A 26,379-nucleotide genomic window follows, 5' to 3' on the forward strand; every position below is an offset into this window, starting at 1 on the left:
CCAATAAACGCAAGCACAAAGCTCCAGTTACATGGCTGATAGAACCACAGCTGGACACCAGGAAAGCCGTTTTCCACCTGAAAGTGAGCTCCTCGACTTTTCCCCAGGCGACTTGCCTTTGCCTTTGCGTTTGACACTTTTCCACAGTAACGGAAGTGGGACTGCTGGGGAACTATCAAAGTGCACCTAGGCGAGGGGGACTTGAGTTTGACACGTTTAAAGGCAGACAGCTGATGCTGGGCGAGAAAAGTGGGGTCGGTTGGGATGGTGGGTGGTCTGAAGGCCGCAGCCATGCAACAACCACAAGCCAAACAAGCGGCAACAGCAGAAAGAAATTACACGCAAGCAACAAGACAACAAAGTTGTCAATGTCGATGTCGAAGTTGTTGGGCAAGCAAAAAATTTACATGCTCCGCATGCTCAGTGGCGTGGCCTAAAAGGGATTAATAAACAAAAAACATTTAAATAAATTAACTTTTGATAATGAATTAGGGTTTTAAGAGAGTTCAAAAATATACGGAACCTGAAAATTTGTTCAAATATTTATTCGTGTAACTATGAAATCTAAAATCCACTGGATGCCGCCCCTGATCCTTATGTTGAAAATGCAGCTGGGACTGCGGCTGCAACCAAAGCTAAGATAACGTTTCCGAGGCCACCCACCACCAACATTTTTCCTTTTATCCTTTTCGCTTTCAGCGTTTAAATATTAGCTGTGAAACAAGCGCTCTCTTTGTTGCTTTTGCTTCAAAATTGCTGCTGCAATTACATATGCAATGCCAAAATGCAAAACGAAGGAGTCGAGAATTAAGCGCCAAGTGAGAGACAACACAGAAAAATTGGCATACAATTTAGCAAAAAGAAAGAAAAAAAGAAAAATGAAAATGCAACAACCGAAAATATTTTGCTTCGTTAAGTTTTTGGTGTGCATGCGAAAACAGCAACAATAATGTGTTAATGTGTGCAAACACACACAAATGCATCTGCATACATGTAGAGTATAGGGCAACCGCAGAAAATGCAAAACACATGCCAAGGAGAAATTCGCTCCATTGAAGAGAGTAGGATGTGGAAAAGGACACACCGGATGTGGCACTGCATCCGAAGGATGATGATGCAAGGACTTGGGGACACAAAACGTTGTCTACTCCAAGCACATGCAAATGTAATAAAATGATATAAAATAGAACTGAAGACACTGAGATGCAGGCAAAAGTTTGTGCTTCTGACATACGGATTTGTTGATCAAGGATTTTAAGATTTTCATATTACCTGCTTTGAACGACATGTTTTGCTATTCAATTTATATTTCTGTCATTTTTATTTAAAAGAAATGCTTCGTAGGAAAAGTATATTGTTGCATATTTATACCTCTATTATTACTCTTATTAAAAATAATGTTTTGTGAGTCCAAGCAAATCAATACGCTGATTTTCTCAAAAGTATAGCATGCATTCCTTCAGTTGAGTTACAAAACAGTTTCCAATTAGTCCAGCTTCTCCTTCATTTTTGGACTACTCTCAGTTTGTTGAGCTTATGAAATCCAAACAAAATGGCTCTTAAAAGTTGAACAAATATAAAAGTTACCCCCAATACACATATTTTCCATTCAAACGCAGCTAATCAAACTCAACTCCCAAAAAGCGGAAATAAATGCGGGCAAGGAAACAAATTTTGCGACAATGAGTAGCGCACAAACATATTTATTTCGCCATGAAATGCACAGCATACATGTGAAAAACTGAACAGAAGCATAAATATAAACATATGCACACATAAACATACACACACACATGATGGCGCATCCAGGACTCTCACACACACACACACCAAGACATGCATTAGTTGTGGCCCGGCATTCATTTCATTTTTATTCCGCACTCACTTTTCACTGTTAGTTATGTCTGCTTGTGGTTTCCTTCTTTTCACGTTATTTATGTTTATTTGCATATATTTTATTTCATTTTATTTTTCTGGGGGAAATGCATAGAGGAACGGAAATGCAACTGAAACACGCTCATTTATCTCCCCGCATACACCACGCGAAATTTGCGGTTAAGCTAAGCAAACCATAGCATACTTCTAAGCGCCCCGGGTGTATCTGTATCTGAAAATGCATCTGCTGCTGTGTGAGAGGTTGGAAAATTAGTAGACAAATGGTCAGAACGTGTAAACAGTTCTAAATTTAAAGCTGCAGTTCCTTGAACTCAGAAATAAATATATGAAAATCGCCAACAGCAAACAAACACAAGCTGAAATGCTTTTCGAATGTAAATTCTCAAGTTCGGTATGCCAATATCTCGGCGGCTTTTAAGCAGCTAAACATTTGGTCAGCAAACAAACTGCCACAAAACAAATGACAAGTAATTTAATGAGAACGGAAATCATTAGACAGGTTAATAAAATGAATTAGTCCAAAGGCAATTTAATGTAATTTAATGGTCAAACAAAACGAAATGCATTTAATTTTATTAAAACGAATTTTAAAACCCTCTGGGTTTAACGCTTATTAACAATTATGTTTAATTTAATTTTCTATAAGAAATTTGAAGTTTTATTAACATTTATAAGTATTCAGTCAAACCAGCAACCGCATAAAAATTATTGTAGCCACAATATCCATATAACAACGTCTAAAAATGTATGATAGTCAAAAGTACAAGGAAGTGCTTGCTTGCCTGGCTGTCCTAAGCATTTCACTTTATATTTGGAAATCCTGCTAGCAACAGATGTGCAGCACGGACAACAAAAAGAACGCCAGCCGGAAAATGCAACATTCCCATCGTCATCTGTAAAATATTCGAACCATTTTGCTGCCGCTTCTTTGCCATTTGTAAACAGACCGCCCAATTCCTCCCTGGAATCGAGTGGGTCCCTTAGTCATGTTTGATTTGCAATTTTGCACAATCGTTTGATTGCCAAGGCTCGAATGGGATGGAATCGGAGTTTCGGGAGCAGCCAGCCAGCAGGCTAAATCCCAAAAATTGCCAATAAATTTGTACTGTTGACTGTGTGTGTGGCTACAAATTTGCTGCTTGCATATTTTATTTGTGTAACGTATGTTGTGAAAATTCAAATGCAAATGCAGGAACTGTGACCAACGTCAGTCCAGAGATAGTCGTTTAAAAATGCTGAAAAAACGAAGAAAAAGGGCGATAATGGGATTGTGGTATTTGAAAAGATATTGTATATTTATATTGCTATAACAGGTTTATGGAAGAGAAGAAAATGACGGAAATCTGAGTTCCAGCACTCTTTACATGAACACAAGAAGAAATTGTTTTTTTTTTTCCTCAAAAACTAACAAAAAATTTGGTTAATTATTAAATGTTTTATTTAAAAAAAAAGCTTAAGAAGCCGTAAACATCAGATGGAAAGGGTCGGAGCGTAGAATTAATGTTGTGTAAAGTATTTCCGAATCATTGATTAGCCAGCTCGAAGGCCGGAAACGCAGCAATGGCCAACGCGGCGTATGAGTGTTGCGCGAATATTTCAGCAGTCACGCAGCACTTACAACTGGCCATGTTCAAGGTATTTGCGGGTATGTGTGTGCAGTCGTGTGTTATTTGGTGTAAATTATATGGCCGAAAGATGCAAAATTAGCCAAATAATGGCTGCCTAATGTGCCGGAAAGCTGGCGAGCAAAAGTTAATGGCGAAAATCCTTTAGTCCCCCACCATAATGAAAACATAAAACGGAGCCACTAAAAGCAAATCGACAGCGGCACATATTTGCTAATCCAATAAGTGTTAGCTGCTTCACTGCCTGCGAAAAGGGGTGGGGCATTAAAGGGTTAAAGGAACGCATAAAATTTGAATACATTTTCGCCACTCAGAACGCTTAAACTCGTTACCTTAGCTAACGCAAATAATTCAAGTCGACGTTTTATTTTATTTTTTGTTGCCCTGTCAAACGTGTTTCGCGGTAATTGAACGGACTTTAAATGCCAGCCAAAAACTGTACAAAATGCGGGCTAACACAAACGGCTTTGGTCCAGGTTTTTCTTCTATTCTCAATTTTTTTTTTTTTCATTCTTTTTTTTATTTATTTGCCTTTGACGTGCCACTAAAACTGAGGTTTGGGTGGGTCGACGGCGAGGGGAAAGTAAAGCCAAATGCAGTTGGGACTCAATGGCGACTCCTATGCAAAAGAAGCAATGCTCGCCAACGCGACGACATCGAAACTTTTCCTATTTTTTGTGCTTTTATTTTTGGTGTCGCTGGTTTTAACCAGCAAAATAATTTGGTTATATAGAAAATAGTATCAGGAAAAAAGTTATGCCCAAAATATAACAAGAAAATAATGTAAATACCTTGAAAAATATGAAAAACCAAAATAAATTGTATAAAATATGTAAATATATGGAATATAATAAATTATATATTTTTGTTTTTTAAAAAACTTAACAAGGTACACATGTAACGTAAATTCTTTTTTTAACCTATCTAAATTAAGGCACGAAAAATTTACGAATGCTATTAAATAGGTTTTCATAAGCCTGCATATTTCTGAAGCACCCCAGTCCGTGTATGATCTCAAAATATTCAGGGTATTATGACTTTCCATGGGGACAAAGTCGAGCTGAAAACTGCCCCACAGAAAGAACAATTTTCGGGTCGAAAAGGCGCTCCATGGCAGCGAAAATGGCAAACTGACTTCAAGTGGCATTTTGACATTTTGTTGAATTTCAACTCGCTTTTCGTTTTGGGATGCAACGATGGGGTCCGAGGTATGTATGTAAAAAGTGAAAGGGGCGTGTTCAGGGGGCCAGAAAACTCGCAGGTGGCTGGGCATGCAAACGAAATGCAAAGAGACGCATATTTTTTTACTTAAATTAGAAAAACAATTGCCAGCGTTGTGGGTAGTGAAAGCTGCAACTTTGGTCAGCAGGTTGACCACACAAAAAGTTCGCAAAGTATTTACTTTTTTCACGATGCATTTCAACTTCGCAGAGCTGGTGTTAAAACTTCGCCATTTTGGAGCCCAGCTTTTTACCCATAAATTGTTTTTTAAGTGTAATACCAAACGAAGTTTAAAGGCTTTTTGTTGAGGTAATTAAAAGACTGGACTTAAATTACGAGGAAAACATATACAATTTTATCAAGTTACATTATAGAACTTAATCACTTATATCACTTTATAATAACCACAACATTTTCAGAGCCTTATCGTTTTTTTTTTTTTTTAAATAGTTTTTAATATTTTCACATACAACTCGAAAACTTGTTGCACCATCTCTAAGTGTGACCATTACTTGAGATCACATCTTAACTATCGATATGGCGTTATAGACGATTTCAGTTTGGCGAAAAGTTCCGTTAGCAGCAAGAACAAGAGCAAATGCATTGTAACCACATAATATTAGTACTAAAGTTGTTGTTTTTGTCCCATTGAAAATGGAGTTACGCAGCCGAACAAACAGGAGATTAGTTGACTTCCTCAAAAGTAAGATATTCTAAATTAGACGTCCTTAACATACATACATATATAACTAACTATTTGCTCAGGCGCAGGCGTTTACGAGGAAGGCATGGATATTGAGGAAATGACCGAATTAGCAAGTGTCGTGCAGCAATCAGCTAGTATCAGTCCCCAGGATGAGGATCTAGAAAGGGCTCTGCACGTGGGAAAAGTATTCAGTTAACAATAAACAATAAATAGTAATTAGCTTCTCATTAATGTCGACAGGAGAGCGAGTCTGATTTTTTGACTTCGCATCCCAGTGCTTTGCACAACTCCACGATGATCATGTCGCCGCAAGTGTCCAGAAGAAATCCCTCAGACATGGACAGTCCACCGAGCGAGCCGATCCGTATAACTTTTCGGGCTTTGGTGCACCGTGCCATGGACTGGAGTCCCACCACGGGCAATCAAATTCCCGATCGCAAGCGCATTGCTGCGGATCGCAATCAAAACGTCGAACTAGTTGGCAAACGTTCCAGAGCAACGCCGGCTATCAGCATTGGCCAGGCACCGGAGGATGAGCCGCACAATGCCGACGCCACACCCGTTTCCCCGGGCAACGAATGCGACTCCGGCGTCAGCTGGGAGGAGATATCTTTGTCCAGCGCCAGCGATAGCACCACTCTTCCTTCCATCGGCGAAATGCCCGATCGACATTTAATCAGCACCAGCAGCGTCGCCGTCTCGGATTTCTCAGATGCCAATGAAATCAGCCAGGAATAGGCTATTTCCGCCCATGTCTTGTGGTTTATGTTTCCCAATCGAATGCAGTAGAGATTTTACAATGTTTATAGCCCACATATGTCTAAGAAAGAGTACTCGAATAAGTTAACTATATGTCACATTAAAGGATTGAATTTATTGCATAATTGTGGCTTGTGTTTTTGGTCGAGCTGTATTTATTCCAATTCCAGTTTCCTTAACTATTTAGTCATAAGCATGTCAAGTTCAATAAAAACGAACACCCAATATATAAAAACATTTCCAAAGGTGGAATTAAATTGTGATGGCTTGACTTTACATAAATATGTATAATTACATTTGTATTTGGAAGTTTGTAAATTAAGCCTGTTGTACAACACTGGTACGTCTTTTTATAGGAATTTAAACTTTTTATGTTTAACTGCCATTTTAAGGCTAAACTTAACCAAAATTTTAAGGCTCAAATTTACCAAAACCTTTAGTATAAATTTCTATTTTTACTAAATGTTAAGAACACGTGACTTGAGCTTTAACTGAATTTTATATATTAATTACATATGCTCCAGTAAGTTTTCAACAGTATTTTGATCAACACTGATGTTCTTATTAAACATTCCTTGGAGTGGACACACTGGCCGCACGGCTTTTCACATTGTCATTTTCCAGGAGCTAGGCGTTGAAAATTTGTTAAAAATGTAATTAAAATTAAAGCAGTTCATTAAATATATTGATGGATTATTCATTGCAGGTCCCAATCAAAGGTTCCTCATATTGTGGGCGATGATGATGAATATCAAGAAGCTACGTAAGACTTCATTAATTTAGCTTCAGAAAAACACTGACAATATATGTATTTCCTTTCTAGTGCTCCCGAAAGTGACGAGATTACCTGCGAGTCTTCTGTGTAAGTCTTTTTAATATAATGTTTTGATAGATTATTTTTAAGTTGCCTTATAATCAGGGAAAGTGATCAAGATGATGACTGTTCCAACGAAGATGAGTGAGTAAATTTAATGTTATAAAACAAAATCATTTTTCTTCATTTTGTGAACCTTTTAGTATGGATTTGGATGGGGCAGACTGGTCCCCATATGTCACTTATGAGGCGGGTACACCGTAAGTTATAGTTTCGTAATGTAGAACGTGGAATAACGGGTTCGGATTCTCTACAGAAGACGTCCCCACAGTGCTTTGGAGATTACCGAAATTACCGAGTTTCCGAAAATTCCAAAGAAAAACCCCACCTCACCCGAACTGGTGATACAGAAGCCAGAGACTCCGGATCAAAACGACTCGGGATCTCAGGAGCGTCTCACCTTCTCTCGCGCCAATAATGCGCTATCAGAGTCCATTGGAGCTCGCGTTTCCCAACGTAGCAGGGGCAACTTGGAACCATTCATCCGTAGAATGGCACGTAGCCCTACGCCCGAGGCCTCAGAGGAAAACGGCTCGGTATCACAAGGTCAGCTGCTGGCCAAGCCCGTGGATGTCACCGAGTTCTTTCACCGCATTGCTGTGGGTCTCGTCGAGCAGCGCGTCTGCTTGAAGCCTTTCTTGGCATTGCGCAAACATATTGCTCAACTGGTGGGTCAGACTTTGAAGAAATCCAAGAGGATGCGCCGTTAATCCATTTAACATCCAATGTTACAACATCCATGTAATAAGTATCCTATAATATCCAATAAATAATATATTGCGTTCACCGATTGGATATGAAGTTAACTCAAATTCGTAAATTTAATTAAATTAATATAAAATATAAAAGTAAAATTAAGCACAATATTAGTATCCACACGGTTCGTCGTCCATTTCGGTGCAATTGCAGTAGTTAATATCGGGAACGTTGTCGGATACCAGATCATCCTCGGCAATTGTTACACAGCGCACGTTACACGGATATTTCTGGGGAATGGACTGATTTAGGTGCTATCGATGGATAGTAAATGGATAAACCCACCACCACGACCAAGGGATGTCCATCATCGTCCGTGAGTCCCACATTATCGCAGCCATCGCCCTCGTTCTGCCGGTGAACTATGAACTTGGTCATACAACAAAGCACGATCTAAAAAGATGATTGACTTAGGGAGGTCTTATCTTAAAATACAATTTTGTTGCATATTCAAATTTTTTGATTTCAATATGACTTACGCTAATGAATTTGACAGAATTTAATGAATATGGCTCCAATATTCACCATTGTTCTGACTTTAAAACGTTGCCCATTACCAATTACTTACCAGAAACTTAAGGGCCAGGACCCATAACGCCATCAGGATGTAAAAGCAGTTCCACACCGCACTAACGAACGCAGGCAAGCATCCGTTCGCATTGATTGAGTCCACGGTGAGAGCGGGAAAAGGCTGCCGGCTATTGCCACCGATGGACTGCCCCTCACTGGGCAGGAAATTGTTAAAGCAGCTGTCGCAGGAGCGCTTGCAGCAGGCGAAGGGTGCCAGGACCATCGACGTGCAGTTATTCTCCCGCCGTGGCATCCACTCCGCGTTCATCCAGTCCTTGTAGCCATGCACCCCGCAGCACTCCTTGTGCCACTGCAGTCCGTCCCACAGGAGTTTCCACTCGGGACACGAGTAGTACATGTCGATGCCGCGGGTCAGCGAGGTGTCCGCCGCATTCTCGAGGACATCGACACCCCGGTAAAGATTCCAAACGCACCCGAAACCGGAGGCAATGATTACGCAGGAGTAGAAGGCCCACACGGATAGCAAGAGGCGAATGTTCGGCGTGCAGCGACGCCGCCAAATTCGCCGCCACATGGCAATGCTGCAGAGAAAGGTCACCACCACCTGGGCGCCAAACACGTAGATCCCAAACAGATAGCCGTAGACCAGGCGGCACTCAATATCCGATAGATAGCCGGTGAGCACGGTGTGGTAGTAGGCGGTCACCACCAGGATCAGCAGTCCGATCACGGCCTCGGTTATTAACAGCAGGTGGAGGTAGACGGAGGCTCGGCGGAAGGGCTGGCGCATTTGGTCATCCTCGTGGGCATCGATCCAAAGTTTGGCTTGTCGACGAGGTTTTAGCTCTGAACTCGAATTTCATTTGGATTGACGCTGATTGCAAGGACTTGGGTGTTTGAATTTTAAAGTGTACTACAACTTGAATTTAATTTTTTTTATCCCTAAGGGCAGTAAAAACAATGATGCATTGAAAAATCGCTTTACAAATATGTATATTTACATCTTTTTATTTGGTAAGCAGTTGATAAATGTATACACTTAACTATATTTCAGTTTAAAACCTTTTCATTTTGGAGCTTGATCAGTTGGAGCATATCCCACTCATGGGGCAGCGGTTTACCGCACAAAGCTAAACTTGAGTACGCCAGATGTGTAGTCCGTATTGGGTCCAATCTGTTTTGCATCCACCTTTATCAGCCTTATGTTATCAACGCAGCGCGAACTTTGAACTATTTCCGGATTGATATCGCTATGCCGGATCCACAGCTCTAGAGGGCGAATGCGCCAGCTTTGCTTGGCCAAAATGGCAATACACCTCCAGACGAAGGATTCTCCATGGCAGAAGGTTCGAGTGATGTCGAGGACTCTCAGCTGTCGACAATTGATCACGAATTCCAGCAGGCCCAAAGGACTCTCCAACTGATAGCCACACAAATGGAGTTCGGTTAGCTCACCCAGTTGACTGGCTAGCTGCCGCAGTATCTGATCCCCCAGGCACTGCACCTGGACGCCCTCCTCCTTCTCCTCCTCTTCCTCTGGCTGGCTGTGCAGCTCCAGTCGCGTCAAGTGACTAAGATTTCCCAGCTCCCTGAAGAACCGGCCATAGTCGTGCAAAACTCCACTGAAACTAAAGGCCTCAATTTGTCGGCCATCGCCGGGAGGACTTGTGGGACTAACTATCCTCGATAGGACATCAAAGACAAAGTTCCTGGAATAGATCGACAGCTTTCGCAGGTTTGGCAATGTCAGTAGTTGCTGCGTAATATCCGACTCCATACACACGTGGTAATCCGCAATCTTGATATGCTCCAGTGTGGGACACAGCTGCAGATCCGCCAGATCACAGCAGTTCACCTCGTCACAGTCCTCCATTATGTCAAATTTGCGTAGTCGCAGCTGCCGGAAGATGTCCCTAAAGTGTTGCGATTCCAGAAAATGGCAATCATGCAGGCGGAGATCGGTAAGCTCATCCAGGTCGCATAGGTATTTTCCGGTAATTTGGCAGCCTCTAAGTTTGAGGCTTTTTAGATTGGGAAATACCCTCTGCAGCATTCGCACATCCTCATCCACGAAGCGAACGCGTCTCCGTCTATACACATTGCCCAGCCACTCGAAAGAGTGAATCCTCTCCAGCGTGTGGTTACTGAGCAGTCGCAGTCTTCGGACATCCAACTGCTTGCAACTCAGGTGCTGCATGTGCGGAGCCAGGGCCAAGATGAAAGCCACAAACTGTCGGGAATTGGCTCCCGAGCGTCCGAACATCTCGTCCTGCAGGACAACGTTGCGAACACGGGTCTCCCAGAGCATGTGCACTACGCCCGCCAAGCGCCTGTTCAACCTGCTAATCTGGAACTGCTGGTACGTGTCCAGCTGGCGGATGATCAAAGCCAGGACATCGTCATTCAGCTGGAGCAGCGTTACTGCAGTGGGTTCTAAAAAGTTGAAGGACGATCGTCTTAATAGGCTCAGTTGTATTGTTTTTTTTTTTTTCGTTTTTAGCCAATTCCTTACCTGTATCGCTTGCGGACGTCATCTGCGGTCTGTTCTCGATCGTGGTACTTGGAATACTAATGAATTCACGCAGTTGCCACGGTCAGTAGTCCGATGCTACCTAGTGCGAAGGTCATTTAGGGGTGGGTTTCCAGGCAGATCGGGCGGAATTCGCGCTACCTAAACGACTTATCCTTTTGGAGATGGGAAAACGAAGCGATAGTTTTCGGGGTATCCCAGAGATACGAAATCATAATAATATCCTTAACCAAAAAATATAATTCTACTCAGGGTTACTCAGTTTCTTGTAAAATCCGGTTTTATGCTTATGCTGCGCGTTTTTGCTGCTCATTTATTTGTTTTGTTTAGTGCTTACTACTTCATAAATTTTAATTACATTTTACTCGTAACTTGTACAATATATACTATATATATATATATTTCATTTGTTGTCCAATTTCTGTCGTATAGGCATATATATTTTAGGTATATATAGTGTTGTATTGTATCTGATTTATAGTACATTATTGTTTCTATTTAGTATTGTTACTGTTTGTTGCTTTTAATGTTTACGTTAATTGGGGCATTCCAAGCGTTTTCTTCAGCTTCTGTTAATTTTTCTCCTAGGAAACATTTTTGCCGCTGTCCCAGCGTTTAATCATTAAGGTTAATGGGTATGTGTCTGTCGATCAGTGAGTGTGGGTTGTGGAGAAAGTTACCTCTATTCTCACGGCTTGCACTACGCAACTTACAAGTAAATTATTTCGTTTGTTCATTAATATTGCAACACAAGTGAATTGTCTCCATAAACTTGCCTTTCACGTACTACACATACATATCCGTTATATATTAGTCAATAATCGTACAATAATATATATCTCTATATGCATTCTATATACTGCGCTCTATACACATCACCAAAAATCCAAAAACACCCAAAAACTAACACGGATACTCAACTACATAATTATAGACGTGTGATAGTGTGTGTTTGCGACTTCGAAAACAATTATTTTCAGTGTGAAAGCAAAATACATGCATATCAATGATAATTTCATTTTCAATTTTCAATTGTTCCCTGCATTCTAAGTGTATTCAAAATGTGCACTTTGCTGCGATGATCGTGAATCAATAAAATTAGGTTAAATAAAACCAAGTTCTGTCTTTAAATGGTTAAACAAACAGTTTTACATTTTCCGTTTATTCGTGTACAGTTACAGTTTGTTAAATTAAATTAAAATTGTATTTTAAGCATTTAATTCTCGATAATTAAATGTATAAAATGTTGCATTTAAAAGGAAGCATAATGTGTGGGTCGTGTGTCTGTCAGTTTGTCTGTGTATTGTTTTCTTACTAAATTATTAAACTTTGACTCGTGTTTAATATACTTTTTTTTAGATTTCTCTTCCTTTTTTGTAAAATTTAAAGCAGATATGTTGTTGCTTGTGGCGCTTGGGGATTTCTCGTTAATTGTTTCACTTTCTTTTATTTCGTTACGGCTTAAACTTGTTCTTAATGTTTGTTGTTTTCAACACAAGCACAGTTAAGGGTTATAATTAATTTTAGAGTTGTGCCTAGTCGTATATATGTATATGTATGGGTTGTTGTTGTTGTTGCTTGTTAACTTTAATAGTGGGGTAATAACTTGTTGTTATAGGTTTAGTATTCCATATATCATAATCGTAATTGTAATTGTAATCATAATGATTGGGCGACGCGCCCAACTAAAAACTACTCGCACTCCCACGCGGGAACTCCTATCTCCATTCCTTCGATCCGTGCTTTCAATCATTACTTTTAGTAGTTCAACTAACATTAAATATAATAACTTGTTTGTTTAATCCCTTTTCATTATCTCGTTAGTTGGGTCTGCCGTTATGCTGCTTCTGTTTCCACTGTCATATAATTGTATATATATCTCATAATCATCACAGCCCCACTTTCAGGGCTCGATATATTGTAAACTGGGTTAAGGACTACACTTGGCCAATATATGTGAAAGTTTTCGCGCGTTAGCTCGTTATTAATGTTCCTCCTTGGAAAATGCAAAAATAATACAGTTGTGATAATAATTTTCGATAGATTTCCAAGGGTCTTGTTGCGTGTTATTTACAAACTATAAGTATATATTATAATTGTATGCCTATGCATATCTGCATATGTTTATGTATGATGAGGATGCTTTCTATGAATGTCGCTCCATATGGATATAATCATAACTTAGTCAAAACACAATAAAAATACAAGATGGTGCGCTTCTGCTGGTTACGGCAACAAAAACCCCTTAACTTTAAGTGTCTAGCGAGAAAATTGCCTGAGACGGATTGGTCTTCGGATCCATTTGATTCACTGAGCGCAGCTAAGGAACAATCGGATATCACAAAAACCATATCGATCGACCCAAACAAAGTCACGCGCCGCCTGGCACACATTTCAAAAATGTAGAAAACACGTGAATAAAATTAGACGCTAAGCGCCTAAGCATTAAAGATACACATAAAAGGGAGAGATACCAAGAACAAACTATGAGATGATTCGTATTGCACGTTAAAGCTGGCGGCGGCAGACTAATTGAGGAGTGTTTAATTTGCTTGCGATTGGGACACATATCTCGTTGAGTTTCCAGGGTGATTTGATTATTTTAAATTACTTGATTTAAAATATTTCACGAATTAAAATCTTAATAATTGATAACAAAATATTTAATTACCATCAATTAAATTTTGGGGCTTTAGAAGACTGGACATTTTAAAGGCAATACTGTGCCATTTCGTCCTAAAAGTAATATTTACCACACACGCTTGCTTTAAAAATCGACACACCCTAGAAACCCAGCGTATCACGATATCCGCTTGGGGCCACCGATCAGCGTAACCAGCGCGCTGCTAAAACTATTGTACATACAACTAGCTGCTTATATGGGGTGCGCTTGTTATGATGTGTGTCCTATCTAGAGAAGTCGCGTCAGCTCGGCTCACTAGCACTGGCTCACTGGTGGCACGCATGCCTTCACCACGCCGCTTGCGACGACGCAGTGGCCGCTGTGGCAGCTATTGAGGTGCTGGTCGTGCTGCTGGAGTGGGCTGTGGTGGGAGTGTAGCCGTGCAGGAGGGGCTACTGTTAGTAAACAACCGGGTGCTGTTCCACGTTCGCTGGCAGATGCTGCAGCTGGATGGCGGCACGTGCCAGAGCACTTGGGTCACTGATCAAGGCGATGGGCGGCGGCTGCTGTTGCTGCTGCGGTGGCGGGGCCTGTGGATGACCCTGCTGTTGCTGCTGGTGATGCTGTTGCTGTTGTTGCTGCTGGTGTTGCTGTTGCTGCTGTTGACGATGCTGCTCCTGCTGATGATGGTGAGCCGCCTGTTGGATGGACAACTGAAGCAGTTGTTGCTGCTGCTGCAACTGCTGTTGCTGCTGCTGGTGTGCAGCCACTGCAGCCTGCTGTTGATGTTGCGCGGCCACTTGTTGTTGATGCTGCTGATGTGCAGCAGCCGCCTGTTGCTGAGCTGCTTGCTGTTGGGCAGCAGCGGCGGCTGCGGCCTGTTGCTGTGCAGCTGCTGCGGCGGCTGCTTGCTGCTTCTGCGACTGCTGTTGAGCAGCCGCATTATGTGAGATGAGCGTAGAGGTAACCAGGGGCACCAGACCCGGTGTTAACTGGACCGCACCGGCTCCGCCCGCCGCACCCGCCGTGATCTGCTGAATGGTGTGCATTGTGGTGGTCGCCGAGTGATGGGGAACTGAAACGGTAGGAGGACCGGTTAAGTTGGGCGACTTGGGCACGGGAAGACTCGCTTGCGCTAGCGCAGTCGTGTTTGCCGACTCACTTATGATCGGTTTCACTTCCTGCTTGACTTGCGTCAGCACACCAGCCGGTATTTGCGGATGCGGATGCACGGGTGGTGGCGGCATCATAGCATCCGGGTGATTCATCTTCATGTGGCGCTTCAAATTGCCGCGCTCGACGAACGCCTTGCTGCACAGTGTGCACGCGTGTGGTTTCTCACCCGAATGGGAGCGCATGTGCGAGACCAAGTGACCTGCGAAACGGACAATGGAAGCGACATGAAGATCTGATCGTCGGGGATCTTGAATTTCGAAAACGGCTCAGGTAAGTTTTGGGGGCTTGCTCTCACAGTCGTTGTCGGCATGCAAATTAGGCTCAAGAGGTAAATGTCTAGTCATCATTTTTGTTAACAAGAAACCGAAATCTTAAATAATGCTAGAAGTTATCTAATAAGTATTTACATAATTTGCTTTTCAATGCAACAAGTTTTGCACTGATCATAAAATGAATAAATGTATTAAATCAAGAATTATGTACACATTATCTATTTAATTCCTTTCTATATGATTTGCAATTCTTTACTTTCTTTACTGTTTAATTAAAATAGCTACATATATTAAAATAATAAAACAAGTTTTTAAACATGAATCTTCTGAAAAACTAAACGATTTTTGATTTGGTTTCTGACTAGAATCGACCCACGAAAACGACATTTGGAGGCTGTGAAAGCAATCCCCACAACAGCAACTGGAGAAGAGGATCGGGATTAAGGTATTTGGATTATGACTGTAGCTGGGACACTATGCTGACGCCACGCCACGCGTGCCTCCACTGGATGCATGCAACGCACAGCCAACAATCATAGAGCTCACTCACCTTTGCAGATGAAGTTCTTGGGGCACTTCTCGCAGGCGAATGGCCGCTCCATCTCCTGGCCCTTGGTATGGCTGCGCTGATGGAAGAGCAGATTGCCCTTGAGCGGGAACGATTTGCCGCACGTCTCGCAGGTGAAGGGCCGGTCACCGGTGTGGCACCGCGACATATGGTTGATCAGGTGTTCCTTGCGCGTAAACGGCTTGTTGCAAACGTTGCAGCAATGCGGATTGTCGCTCGAATGCTGGCGCATATGATTGTTGAGGTGCTCCTTCCGCGTAAACGTCTTCTGGCAGTACTCGCACTTGTGCGGCGAGTCGCCCGTGTGCAGGCGCACATGGTTCGTCAGGTGCTCCTTGCGCGTGAAGGTCTTCTTGCAGTAGGAGCAGCGGTGCGGGGAGTCGCCCGTGTGCTGGCGCACATGGTTCGTCAGGTGCTCCTTGCGCGTGAACGTCTTGGTGCAGTACGTGCACTTGTGCGGCGACTCGCCTGTATGTTGCCGTACATGATTAACCATGTGATCTTTGCGCGTGAACGCTTTCGTGCAGTACGTGCACTTGAACGGTGTCTCACCCGTGTGCTGGCGTATGTGGTTGACCAGGTGCTCCTTGCGCGTGAACGTCTTCATGCAGTAGGAGCAGCGGTGTGGCGACTCTCCCGTATGCTGGCGCACGTGGTTAAGCAAGTGCTCCTTTCGCGTAAACGTCTTGGAGCAAAAGTCGCACCGGTGCGGCGTCTCGCCTGCTTGCGTGGCAAATGTGTGGGTGTCGCGCGAATGGGACGAGAAAATGTTTAGAGATTAGTAATCATCGCCATGGAACAGGGGGGGCGGTCATGGTTTGGTCTGGCTGGTTGCGGGTCACTGGACACCTGGCGCGGATTGGTCTTGTGTTGTTTATCTCCTCTAGGCGACGGGGGAAAAGAGCTGCGTGTTGCAATCGTGTGTTCACCGTCCCCGCGATCTGGATTTTAGGAAAACTAACTACAAGAACAAACCATATGTCTAAACCTTGAGTTTCAAGGGATTAAAGAGAAGTAGAAGAATTTAAAAGCTAGAATCAATCAGCTTTTAAACATTAAAAAAAAAAGGATTAAAGAAAATAATTTAAAGACTTGCTGACTTCTAAGTTAAGTCCTATCAAAACATATTTTTATAGAGAGTTACGCTGAAAATGACTATCAAAACATACAATTGCTGTAAGTAATTCTAAGACTACATTCTAAATCAAAAGTTAGTTATATTAGAAATGATTAATCTCTTTTTAACAAGAATGTTAAAAGTAAAGTTGGAAAAGTAATTGATCCACAAAGAACAGTGGAGTGCAACTAGCTTTTACCCCAATCCTAGCCAGAGTTCGTTATCGCTGCGCCGCCAAGTGTCTGTGTATACAGGGTTTTTTTTTATGTGTCGTGGACTGTAGCTGGAGGCTGGGTAGGATTCGATCGGGATCGAGGTGCAGGAAGCGGGCTTACGATTCGTTTTGTCTCTTTACCTGTATGCCAAAGTATGTGATTGGTGAAGTGCTCCTTGCGGCTAAAGCTCTTGCCGCAGATCTCGCAACGGAACGGCGTCTCGTTGGTATGGGATCGCATATGATTGGCTAGGTGCTCCTTGCGCGTATATTTCTTGCCGCAGACATCGCACTGGTGCGGCGTTTGACCTGGATATGTGGGAGAGGGTAGCAGAACAGAACGGAATTGTTGTATATAGGGAATGGCGTTTGATCTCGTTCGACAAGACAAAATCGCATTCGTAAGCGCAAGCATTTTCTTTTTTCTCGCTTAACTCGAATCAGCGGTCATTTCTCCAAGAGGGATCCTTGCGGCAGCCCATTGGAGAAATGTTGGCGAATCGGAGAAAAAACAAAATTTCAGATCCCCCGACCCATCCTCGCGCGCACCGCCGCTCAGTCTTATTTTTTTGTTGTCTTTTTTTTTTTTTTTAGTTGTTTAGTGATGGGGTGGCTGCGTGGGTGGGTGGGTTTATTTCTTTCGTATTAAAATCTTTTCTTCGTTTTTTTTTCTGTTTGGTGTGAAACTGGCCGTGGCTTGCGTTGTTGTGGTTTCGAACGAACGAAGCGAACGGAGGCTGCTGGCTCGGGCATATGGACGTGGGCGTGGTGGTGTCAGATGTGTTGTGGATTGTATGTGGTGTGGATGATGTTCATTGGATGTGTGTCTTGTTTTGTGTGTGCCTGTCAACTCTGCTTCTACTCAATGCTGATCCTCAGGATGCTGTTCTTGTTACGTTTTTTTTTTTTTGTGCGGAACGTGCAGTTCCAGAAGAAAGTTTCGCCAAAGAGCTAAAGTTTAAGGTAGGTATCTAAGCCTACCTAGCAGATATTTATGCAGGTGAGCTGATTGGTGTGTTTGTGTGTGCGTGTTTCTTGTGTTGTGTGTGATCCAATTGCTTTCGTGTGATCGAGTGTGAAATGTCGCAGTTACACAGAGACGTTGGCAATCGACAAGCAGCAACAACGAACTTTTCTTAGCTTTTCTTTACTTTCTTGACTTTTCTTTGCTTTGCTTTGGACACCCTGTTCGACAGCAGAGAGAGCGTAGACAAAGTTGCACAGGCATTAGATATCGAATCGAAACGGGAGTAAAGGATTGGACGTGGACTTGGAGTGATGGAGTGGAGCGAGCACTGGATGAAGTGTTTGGATTGGTGGTGCATGTGAGCATGATTAAGACTTGGTGAAGCTGGGGATGTGTGATGCAGAGATCATGGTTGGGGGGAAATGGAGCGGTATGAGCGAGTGAGCGTGTTTTCTTTTAATTTTGTAGCGGGATTAGGCGAGGAGCGTTCTCCACTTCTTTGGAGATTCGCTCGCATGAAGCGTTAGTTGACACAGAGAAAAAAATCAGAACTATATCTATACCTAAAAGTTCTAGAGAATTAAGAACCTTAGCTTGAGTTCTATAATATATATGCAATTAATGAATTTATGAAACCCTTAGGCAGAATTAGTTGTTTTGTTTCTGAACTGATTTGTAATACTATCCTTAGAATGTTGTCATTTCAGAAATAAAGCTTAAAATGAAATTCATGCGGTTTTAGTGTGATTATATATCATGGAATTTGGAAAACATTTGTAAGATGTTTTAAACGAAATGAATTTTGAATTCCGGCACTTTCTAAGTAAGTTGGTGATAAGAAAGTATAGCTATTTGACCAGGAAAGGTACCAAAGTTAATGACCAATTTCAGTTTATGTTTTTCTCTCTGTGTGAGTACAGTGGGCGGGACTGTGGGAGTTGGCGGGTAGAAGAAGCACAAGCGATGAGCGAGATAGAAGTGTATGAGAGAGTGGGTGGAAGAAGACGTAGGACGCACGATGAAGTTTATATATATTTTTTTTTGCGGTGCTTATTGTCAATTCTTTTTGATTGGTTTGGTTGGTTGGTTGAATTTTTGATTTGGTTCTTGGTTGGTTTGGTTGGTTGGTGTGATGTGGTGATGGCTGTTGTTGTTCTTGTACTCTATGGATAGAATTTGGTCTGACTGGAGTTGGTCTTGGATATTTTTTTTTTTTCGGTATTTAGTTCTGAGAGAATCTGATCTGTCTTTTTGTTTTGGCGCTCGCCGCTCGCATTGTCCGCCCCCACCAATCAATCACACTCACCAGTGTGCCACATGTAGTGGTTAACATAGTGTTCCTTGCGCGTAAAGGACTTCTTACAAATATCGCAACGATGTGGCGTCTCACCCGTGTGTTTGCGCACATGGTTGACCATGTGCTCCTTGCGCGTGAACGTCTTGGCGCAGTACTGGCAACGGAAGGGCGTTTCGCCCGTGTGCGAGCGGAAGTGATTGTCCAGATGCTCTTTGCGGGCAAAGGTCTTTTGGCAAATGGTGCAGGCGAACGGTTTGTCCGTCGAGTGCCGTTTCATGTGCCGCTCCAGGCTCGTATTGTTCGCGAACACATTGAAGCACACGATGCAGGTGAACATGGGCCCGCCAATATGGATCTTGCCGTGGCGCGTCAAATCCTGCGACGTGGTGAACCCCTGGCCGCACACCTGGCACATGAACGGCTTCCGTTCGCTGTGGTAGCGCCGGTGCACGATCAGCTGGTACCGGAACTGGAACATCTTGCCGCAGATGTCGCAGACGTGCGTCCCCGTCGCAATGGGCGTACCGTCTGGCGCCAGCGCCACGTTTTGTCCGCCACCATTGCCGCCATTGCCGCTGCCGTCCACGCCATGAATTCCGCCCTCCATTTTAGGCATAAGCAACTCACCCGCCGTGGTCGTGGTGCCCCCACTGGTGGTGCTCCCGCCGCTGCTAGTCGAGCTGCTGGTCGTCGTCACCGTCACCTGCTGGCCCCCATTGCCGCTGGTGGCCGGCGGTAGTCCTCCCCCCGCCGATGCAGCTGCCGCCGCGGCCGCTGCTGCATTCGCTGATGCCATTACCGCTGCAACGGCGGCATTATTCGTGGACGCCGCTGCTGCGGCTGCCGCTGCACTCGCCGCATGACTGGTAACCTGCGGCGGCAGCGGAGGAGGTGGTGGCAACTGGCCGCCGTGGGCCGCTGCTAATTGATGATTGACCACATCGCCGTGGATTTTGCCAAAGACCTCGTGGTAGGTGAAGAGCTGCGAAATGTCCTCAATGTTCACCTTGTACATTTCGATGCCGTGCGGCGGCTTGCCATCCTCTTTGTGCTCGGATTTAGGGAGCGGTGGTGGGCCGCCCAATGTGATCGTTGTCCCACCAGTGGTCACAACAGGAGTTACTACTGATGGCACCGAGCTGGCAGCGCTCACGTGCTGCATTCTTGTGTCCAGATCCGGGCGATCGTTGTGGCGTTGCTCGTTCCCTGATTCCTATATCCTAATGATGTTCTTGTTGTTGTGTTGTTTTTTTTTTGTTTTGGGAGTTATTGGTTTGTTGGGAGTAGTTGTTGTTGATGTTGCTGCTGTTCTTGGCTGTTGTATTTCATGTGTTGCTGCTGAGGAGCGCCTACATATTGCTGTTGTTGCTGCTGTCGACTGCTTTCGCTGAGCGTGGCTACAACAAACAAAAAATGCAAGTGGAAGGTGGAGGTGGTGTCACTTAGTCTCTGGCTGCTCAGGTATTTTTCGAGGTCTTTCTTATCGACGCTGACTGGGGACAATTACCATGAAATTGCTGCCTCTTGCTCTGGCTCCCGTTGTGCTGATGTTGTGGCTGCTACTGTAACAGTTGATCCATTTGGGTGTTTAATTGGCGCACAACCAATTTGTATTGTTCACCTGTAAATGAATGAAATTTATTGGAATCAAATCTATTGACTGACGAGAAGGTGTATTTTTCTTAAAGGTGTATCTACGAGGATATGGGATGTATGATGTTGCAAATATGCTGCATATCCCAAATCTAAAAGCTTTGCTCCTAATAAGGACTATGATCAGACAAAGATTAGTACACAGTCGAGGTGAAGGTGTTGGTCCTTTGGCATTTTGACAGCATTCTGGTGCCGAAGGACATTACAGGACATTTGCAATGCAACAATGCAAATGTCAGTTGCATGTATGTACGTGCATACAAGTACAGTTGAGCCTTAACCCTCACACTTACACACAAAGTAAACAATCATCACCCAGAACTAATTTATGTAAAAAGATGTTGGCCAGCTAGCTCTTCATTTTATTGATTTTGCTGCTGGTCAATGAAAGTAATATAAATTGCCCATTAGCGGACCGCAGGACTCACACACATTTACACACACACCCATATTGCTATGTATGTCTTCATCACCGAAGGAAGAGGAAGAAGAAGATGGCGCACAATGAAATAACTTTATATAAATTGTAAATGGCAAAAGGCAGCAAAACGAATGACAAGGGACACGAAAATGGGAGTGGAGCTGGAATTTGAGGCTGTTAAGTCGAGGGAGGGGCAGGATCCAGGATTTAGATATCCAATCAGAGAATGCAAGCAGAAGAGAGAGAGAGCGCAACGTGTAAGAGAGGGAAGAGCAAAACGAGTTGGGGGGGGGGGGGGGGGTGGCTGATGTAAATATCAAGAAGTACAAATCGATTAAAGACAACGCGTGTAAGTGTGTGCGTGTGTAGGAAAAACCGAGCTGCGAATTAAAGATGGATGAGCAAGTGCACGAGGGGAGAGCGCAAGGGGAGCTCCAATAGAAGAGAGGGAGAGCGCGCGCATGAGCGGGAGAGGTGGGGAGTGTTTGCATAGGTCCTGGTTTCGCCCCTTTTCGCTAAGCGCTTTACAGTTACAGCTTACAGCTTACATGCTAAGCAAATGGTAGCAAGAGAAAGAGAGGAGGCGAGGAGTGGAGCGAATCTCCCCCGTGATTGCGCTCTCACACTCTCTTGTTTTTCTCGAGCAAATAATTCAGCAAACATCGAGGAGAGCGCAGAGCGGGAGAAAGGACACTAAAAAAGGGCGCCACTTTTAATGTGGTGAGGTAGGAATGTTTCATTGATGTGTGTGTGTGCAAATCTCCAAATATGTACATACATATGTATGTCTTCTGCACACACATGTGTGTGAGCAAGTGCCCAGCCCGGGCAGAAACAAAAAAAAGAAAAGTGGGCGGGTTTCGTTTCGGGCATGAAAAGTACTGATGAAGCCAAGCACAGAACGCAAGACAAATGGCCCAATCTACAAAGGGGCTGGACCCCCGCCCACTATTAAGTAACTGTAACTCAAGCACCGCCACAGAACGAATTAATCGAGTGCAAACCGCAAGCGCAGGTCAAAAACCTTAGCACTTCATCAACGGATCAAAAGAATTTTGTGCCAACTACCGGGTATCCCCAATTCCATATATCTAAGCATATCTTTAAGATAACTTTTTAGAGTTGGTCCATTATCGCAATTCACTCTTGATTCAGCAAGGTGTATCCCTTTGAGTCATGGTTCAATGAAGAATATTTCAAGTTATTTACATTTAAAGCTCAAGTAATCTGCATCGTAACACGAATCCCCTAACCTTTACAAGAATTGAAGTATACATCAAGAATCTTATGATTATACTGAAATCATTGGGATGATCTACAAATAGACCGATGACATAGATTTAAAAATCTAATGTGCCAAAGTAATATGCTATAAAGCAATGTTATTAAAGTCATATGTATCTTGATGAGGTAATATCCAAAAACTGGTAAAGTAGGAAGTTGGAAAACAACCATTAAAGTTTATTTTGAAACTTTGAGATTTGCATTTAATCAGTTGCTATCCAGCGAATTAGGTTACTCGTTACGAAAGGGATTATAAATTTCGAAAGCGCTGTTTTAGACGAAAACACTATGCCATATGGTCCAGAAACAAGAATGATCCGTATCGAATGGGGTTGAATAACCCCTTTGGGTGGTGAGTGGCAAAGTCACCCTGTAATTTGATGTGAAAGCTGCAGCAATTGAAATCACTTACCTCATGTGATTCTCTTGGCCCGATTCCGCCGATTTTACTGGGGAGGCTCGCCAGGAGCGGACTTGAAAGTATATTTAGACGGATGCGGATGTTCCTTTGGGCAGGGCCACCTGCAAGCAGAAACGAGAGGGGAGACATGGCAACAATAATAACCAGTGAGCAACAGTTTGTTTGCGGTGTTTATGTTTACGCGAAATATTCAAACGGCCCGCGGTACAGTCTTCCCCTTTTCCCTTTGCTTTCAGTTTTGGTTCCACTTCCACACACACACACAAACACATGCATACTTGCATACGTGTGTGGGAAGAACGGACAGGGGGGCAAAAGCAAATCAAGCGAAAATTTATTTGCAGTCAATATATGTATATGTACATCCATATGTATGCAAAAGTCACCAACACAACGAAACTAAGGCTGCGTCTGCGTGGAAAGAAGAGCAAAAATATTCTAACTCTAATTGGAAAGGGAATGGGAATTGGAATTGCCTTCGGGGGGGCATTGCAAATTTTACATTTCCAACTATTCCAATTCGAAACGAGCAGTGCTGTGCGGTGCGGTTTCGGTGCTAACAAATCAAATTAATTGTATCTATATCTAGAAGAGCTGTATGTGCGTGCATCTCCTCGACCAGTCAGTCTTCTCTGCTTTTCTTCTAGATTCTAGACGGGGGGCCTCTCCTCGTTCTCTCCCTCTCACCATTCTGGTTTGCTTTTGGCTGCCAGCAGGGAAAAAAAGTTGTGTCTTTCTTGCCATGCCGCCTCCTCTTTGTTCCCTTCTTACCCACTGCTTTTCGTGCACTTTTGTACACGGTTTTGCTTTTTTTATTTTGTTATTCTCGTCTCGCCTCTCTCTCGCTCCTGCCTCTCTCCCTCTCTTTGCCTTACATTGTCTCTCATTATTCATTGAACGACAACGGCAACGTCACCCCCTATCCCCTGGCCCAGCAGCAACAACGTTTTGCACGAACGACGCTACGTACAATTCCCAGCCGCCTAAAGCGGAAAACCAATAAAAACGAATTGAATCGCAAAGCGTAAGTACAAAATAAAGCGAGGAGGCGAGACAGAAAAAAATGAAAGCTGAGAGAGTAGCTAACGAGCGAGCGTGAAAGAGAGACAGAGAGAGAGAGAGAGAGAGAGAGACAAGCGAGTACAGGCGGCGCGTCGATACAAGTTTTGCCTTTTGGCTCACATTCTATATGCCGAGATCCGAAACTCGAGTTATAGTTATAATTATTGCCGCTGCTGCCGCTTTTTATTTTTAAGTTTGTTTGGCTGTCGCTCAAATTTCGACCGAGAGAGCGGCGAATCGAATGGGAAAAAGAGTGAGAGAGAGGAGAAGGAGGATCAAGTTGGAGAAACGTCCGTCACATTTTCATTACAGCCAATTAGTGTGCATTTCATAATTGTTAAACAAAACACAGGCACACATCTGAGCACAATTGGAAAAGCTAAAGGAATTGGAATCGGGAGCTGGGTTCTAACATATGGCGGCGAAAAAAGTGCCAATACGGAAAGCGCCACCGATCGCTTAAAGTGCTATAGTTAATAAATTTTAGAAAAATGCAACCCTGCGTCTGCCCTCTCTCGCTCTAAAACTTGCAAGAATGACACGATGATGACGTTAATGGAAACTCTGTAGCTGTGGATGTGCGCGCAGCTCATACACAAGCACACACAGATACTCTCGCACTCGCACACAAAAACACTCACACACCAATACACTGACAGCGAAGTCGACCGCAAAGTCATTTGATTAATAATTCTCGCATTCTTTTTGGCCTGCGAATTTCACAAATAAACTCAATTGTTTCCAATCAGCCCCGGTACTTGTCCCTCTCCCCATCCCATCATATCCGACCCACCCCCTCTAGCAGCTTCTCCCCTCGTACAAAACACTGCATTTTTTACAAGCTTTAAAAAGGTTGTTCGGTTCGTTCTTATGACGCCAGTATATGAAAATTTACTTGATATTGCAACGGTGGTGGTGGCGGGCACACTCTCCGGCGAATGTGTGTGTGTGTGTGCAACAGTAGTGGCAATCAGAATCGAAACGCCGCGCGGGTGAGAGGCGGTGGTGAACGGCGAACAGAGCAAAGCAAACTGAAAACTGAATGAGACGCGGAGGCAGCAGAAGGCGAGCAGGCAAAGGCGACCGATGTAAAAGTTCTTCGTGCGGCGCGTTCGGGCGGCAGCCGAAAGCACAAAAGTCCAGTGGGAGAGCCAGTGCAGGCGGTTTGGCTTTGACGAGGGATCAATTGATTCGACTCTTATATTTAAAAGTTATTTATTGAACTTCCTAAGTGTGGCATAATAACAAGGCTATCTGATTATCTTATTGAAAATTTGACAGTCAAATATCAAATATAAGTTTTTTTTAATAATATGGCAAAGGCATAACAAATATCAGGTAATGAGTTGATTAGCTTAGAGCTGTAAAAAGCCCAATAATCCCAATCCAATGCTAAAAAAAGTTAACATTTACATAAGCCAGTGAGAAAAATAACTTTAATAACAAGGCGGTTTATCTGATCGGAATACATGAAAATTTAAAACACTTATTAAAATAATTCAATTTAATCTTTATAACCTTATATTCAAATGGAAAAAGTCAAAAAAGCATTTATAAATTACTGATTAAAGTATCCCTTTCAACAAATTTTTATATTAGATGAAAACTTAAACTACTTTTAGCATTCAGAGTAGATAACTAGCCAAGCAGCACCTGCACTTACTCCAATTACAAAAACTGGCTAGAGAGAATCCAAGTGGCCAGCACTGGCAAGAGGTGTGGAGGCAGCGAGAGAGCGAGAGCGACTACGAGAGACACCGCAAGATACAGATACAATGCGTGCTCGAGCCCGCATGTGTGTGTGTGCGTGCGATTGCGTTGTTCTTATTAACGATTTGCTGCCGCTGTCTCCGCCGCTCCCTCCACCAACCCCCTCCCGTTGTTGTGCTGCTTTTTCGGGGCTTGGGCACAAAAAGGCGGCAAAACGGTTAAGCACACAAATTCGGCCGGGTCCAATTGGCCAATTTGAATACGAATGCAAGAGTCGCCAATTCGAATTGCACTCACCAGCGATATAGTTACGTTTTATCCATAGACCAGCGAGCTACCACTCCTTTTTCTGCCTGCAGCAGCGTCCCTTTTCAACAGACGCCGTTCCCGGATTGCTCAATGGCGATCTTGGTTTCGTGGCCCGATCTTGCACATCACTCTCCACTGGTCACTAACTGCATTGCGCGCACTGTACACTTGCGGTTGGCCATTTAATTAGAGCGGTGCCTTTATTTTCTTAACATTTAACGCGGATCCAGAGTTTTAGTTGCGGGCGGAAGAGCGAGAGAAGCAGTGTATAGAGCTGGAAGAAGTATCGATATGACATCGATAGTTCTCCAGAGCTGGCAGTGTGACCGGGCTGCTTTATTTTCAATGTAATTTTGAAATATACCAAATACACAAAAATACCAAATT

At 43.4% G+C, this 26,379-nt stretch overlaps 5 protein-coding genes across 15 annotated transcripts, besides 1 other annotated feature; 2 read left to right on the top strand and 3 right to left on the bottom strand.

The window, feature by feature from the left end:
- Positions 1 to 5,188: 5,188 nt before the first annotated feature.
- CG14931 (uncharacterized protein) lies at positions 5,189 to 6,330 on the top strand. Of its 2 annotated transcripts, none has more exons than NM_001273460.1 (3): positions 5,189 to 5,445; positions 5,508 to 5,632; positions 5,689 to 6,330. In NM_001273460.1, the coding sequence occupies exons 1-3, from the start codon at positions 5,397 to 5,399 to the stop codon at positions 6,184 to 6,186; spliced, it is 672 nt and encodes a 223-aa protein (NP_001260389.1). In that variant the 5' UTR covers positions 5,189 to 5,396; the 3' UTR covers positions 6,187 to 6,330. The 2 variants fall into 2 exon arrangements, with proteins under 2 accessions (NP_001260389.1, NP_609516.2); NM_135672.3 differs by having other exon boundaries at positions 5,292 to 5,445; positions 5,508 to 5,623.
- A 443-nt stretch (positions 6,331 to 6,773) lies between these two features.
- Positions 6,774 to 7,866, top strand: CG14932 (uncharacterized protein). Of its 2 annotated transcripts, NM_001169485.3 has the most exons (6): positions 6,774 to 6,860; positions 6,914 to 6,970; positions 7,031 to 7,069; positions 7,127 to 7,165; positions 7,225 to 7,281; positions 7,338 to 7,866. In NM_001169485.3, coding segments are annotated over exons 1-6 (648 nt in total). In that variant the 5' UTR covers positions 6,774 to 6,858; the 3' UTR covers positions 7,792 to 7,866. The 2 variants fall into 2 exon arrangements, with proteins under 2 accessions (NP_001162956.1, NP_609517.2); NM_135673.4 differs by lacking the exon at positions 7,127 to 7,165.
- Positions 7,867 to 7,879: 13 nt separating this feature from the next.
- Positions 7,880 to 9,220, bottom strand: Tsp33B (Tetraspanin 33B). The gene is made up of 3 exons (NM_078828.2): positions 8,406 to 9,220; positions 8,123 to 8,230; positions 7,880 to 8,067 (listed from the first exon to the last, which is right to left on the bottom strand). Exons 1-3 carry the CDS (start codon positions 9,156 to 9,158, stop codon positions 7,948 to 7,950), a joined length of 981 nt encoding a protein of 326 aa, NP_523552.1. The 5' UTR covers positions 9,159 to 9,220; the 3' UTR covers positions 7,880 to 7,947.
- A 46-nt stretch (positions 9,221 to 9,266) lies between these two features.
- CG14937 (uncharacterized protein) lies at positions 9,267 to 10,941 on the bottom strand. Its single transcript, NM_135674.4, has 2 exons — positions 10,881 to 10,941; positions 9,267 to 10,801 (listed from the first exon to the last, which is right to left on the bottom strand). Exons 1-2 carry the CDS (start codon positions 10,900 to 10,902, stop codon positions 9,486 to 9,488), a joined length of 1,338 nt encoding a protein of 445 aa, NP_609518.1. The 5' UTR covers positions 10,903 to 10,941; the 3' UTR covers positions 9,267 to 9,485.
- Positions 10,942 to 11,181: 240 nt separating this feature from the next.
- On the bottom strand, positions 11,182 to 26,293 carry crol (crooked legs). Of its 9 annotated transcripts, none has more exons than NM_001273461.1 (8): positions 25,981 to 26,293; positions 20,640 to 20,753; positions 19,226 to 20,529; positions 17,010 to 17,177; positions 16,090 to 16,260; positions 15,520 to 16,005; positions 14,684 to 14,896; positions 11,182 to 14,596 (listed from the first exon to the last, which is right to left on the bottom strand). In NM_001273461.1, the coding sequence occupies exons 3-8, from the start codon at positions 20,292 to 20,294 to the stop codon at positions 13,980 to 13,982; spliced, it is 2,724 nt and encodes a 907-aa protein (NP_001260390.1). In that variant the 5' UTR covers positions 20,295 to 20,529; positions 20,640 to 20,753; positions 25,981 to 26,293; the 3' UTR covers positions 11,182 to 13,979. The 9 variants fall into 9 exon arrangements, with proteins under 9 accessions (NP_001260390.1, NP_723687.1, NP_001260392.1 ...); NM_164971.2 differs by lacking the exon at positions 17,010 to 17,177 and adding an exon at positions 22,903 to 23,012 and having other exon boundaries at positions 16,090 to 16,257; positions 19,142 to 20,529; NM_001273464.1 differs by adding an exon at positions 22,903 to 23,012 and having other exon boundaries at positions 12,024 to 14,596; positions 15,520 to 16,257; positions 19,142 to 20,529.
- Positions 21,978 to 22,016: a mobile genetic element.
- Positions 26,294 to 26,379: the final 86 nt, after the last annotated feature.

This window comes from Drosophila melanogaster, chromosome 2L (genome assembly GCF_000001215.4).
Source record: "Drosophila melanogaster chromosome 2L".
Classification (NCBI taxonomy): Eukaryota; Metazoa; Arthropoda; class Insecta; order Diptera; family Drosophilidae; genus Drosophila; species Drosophila melanogaster.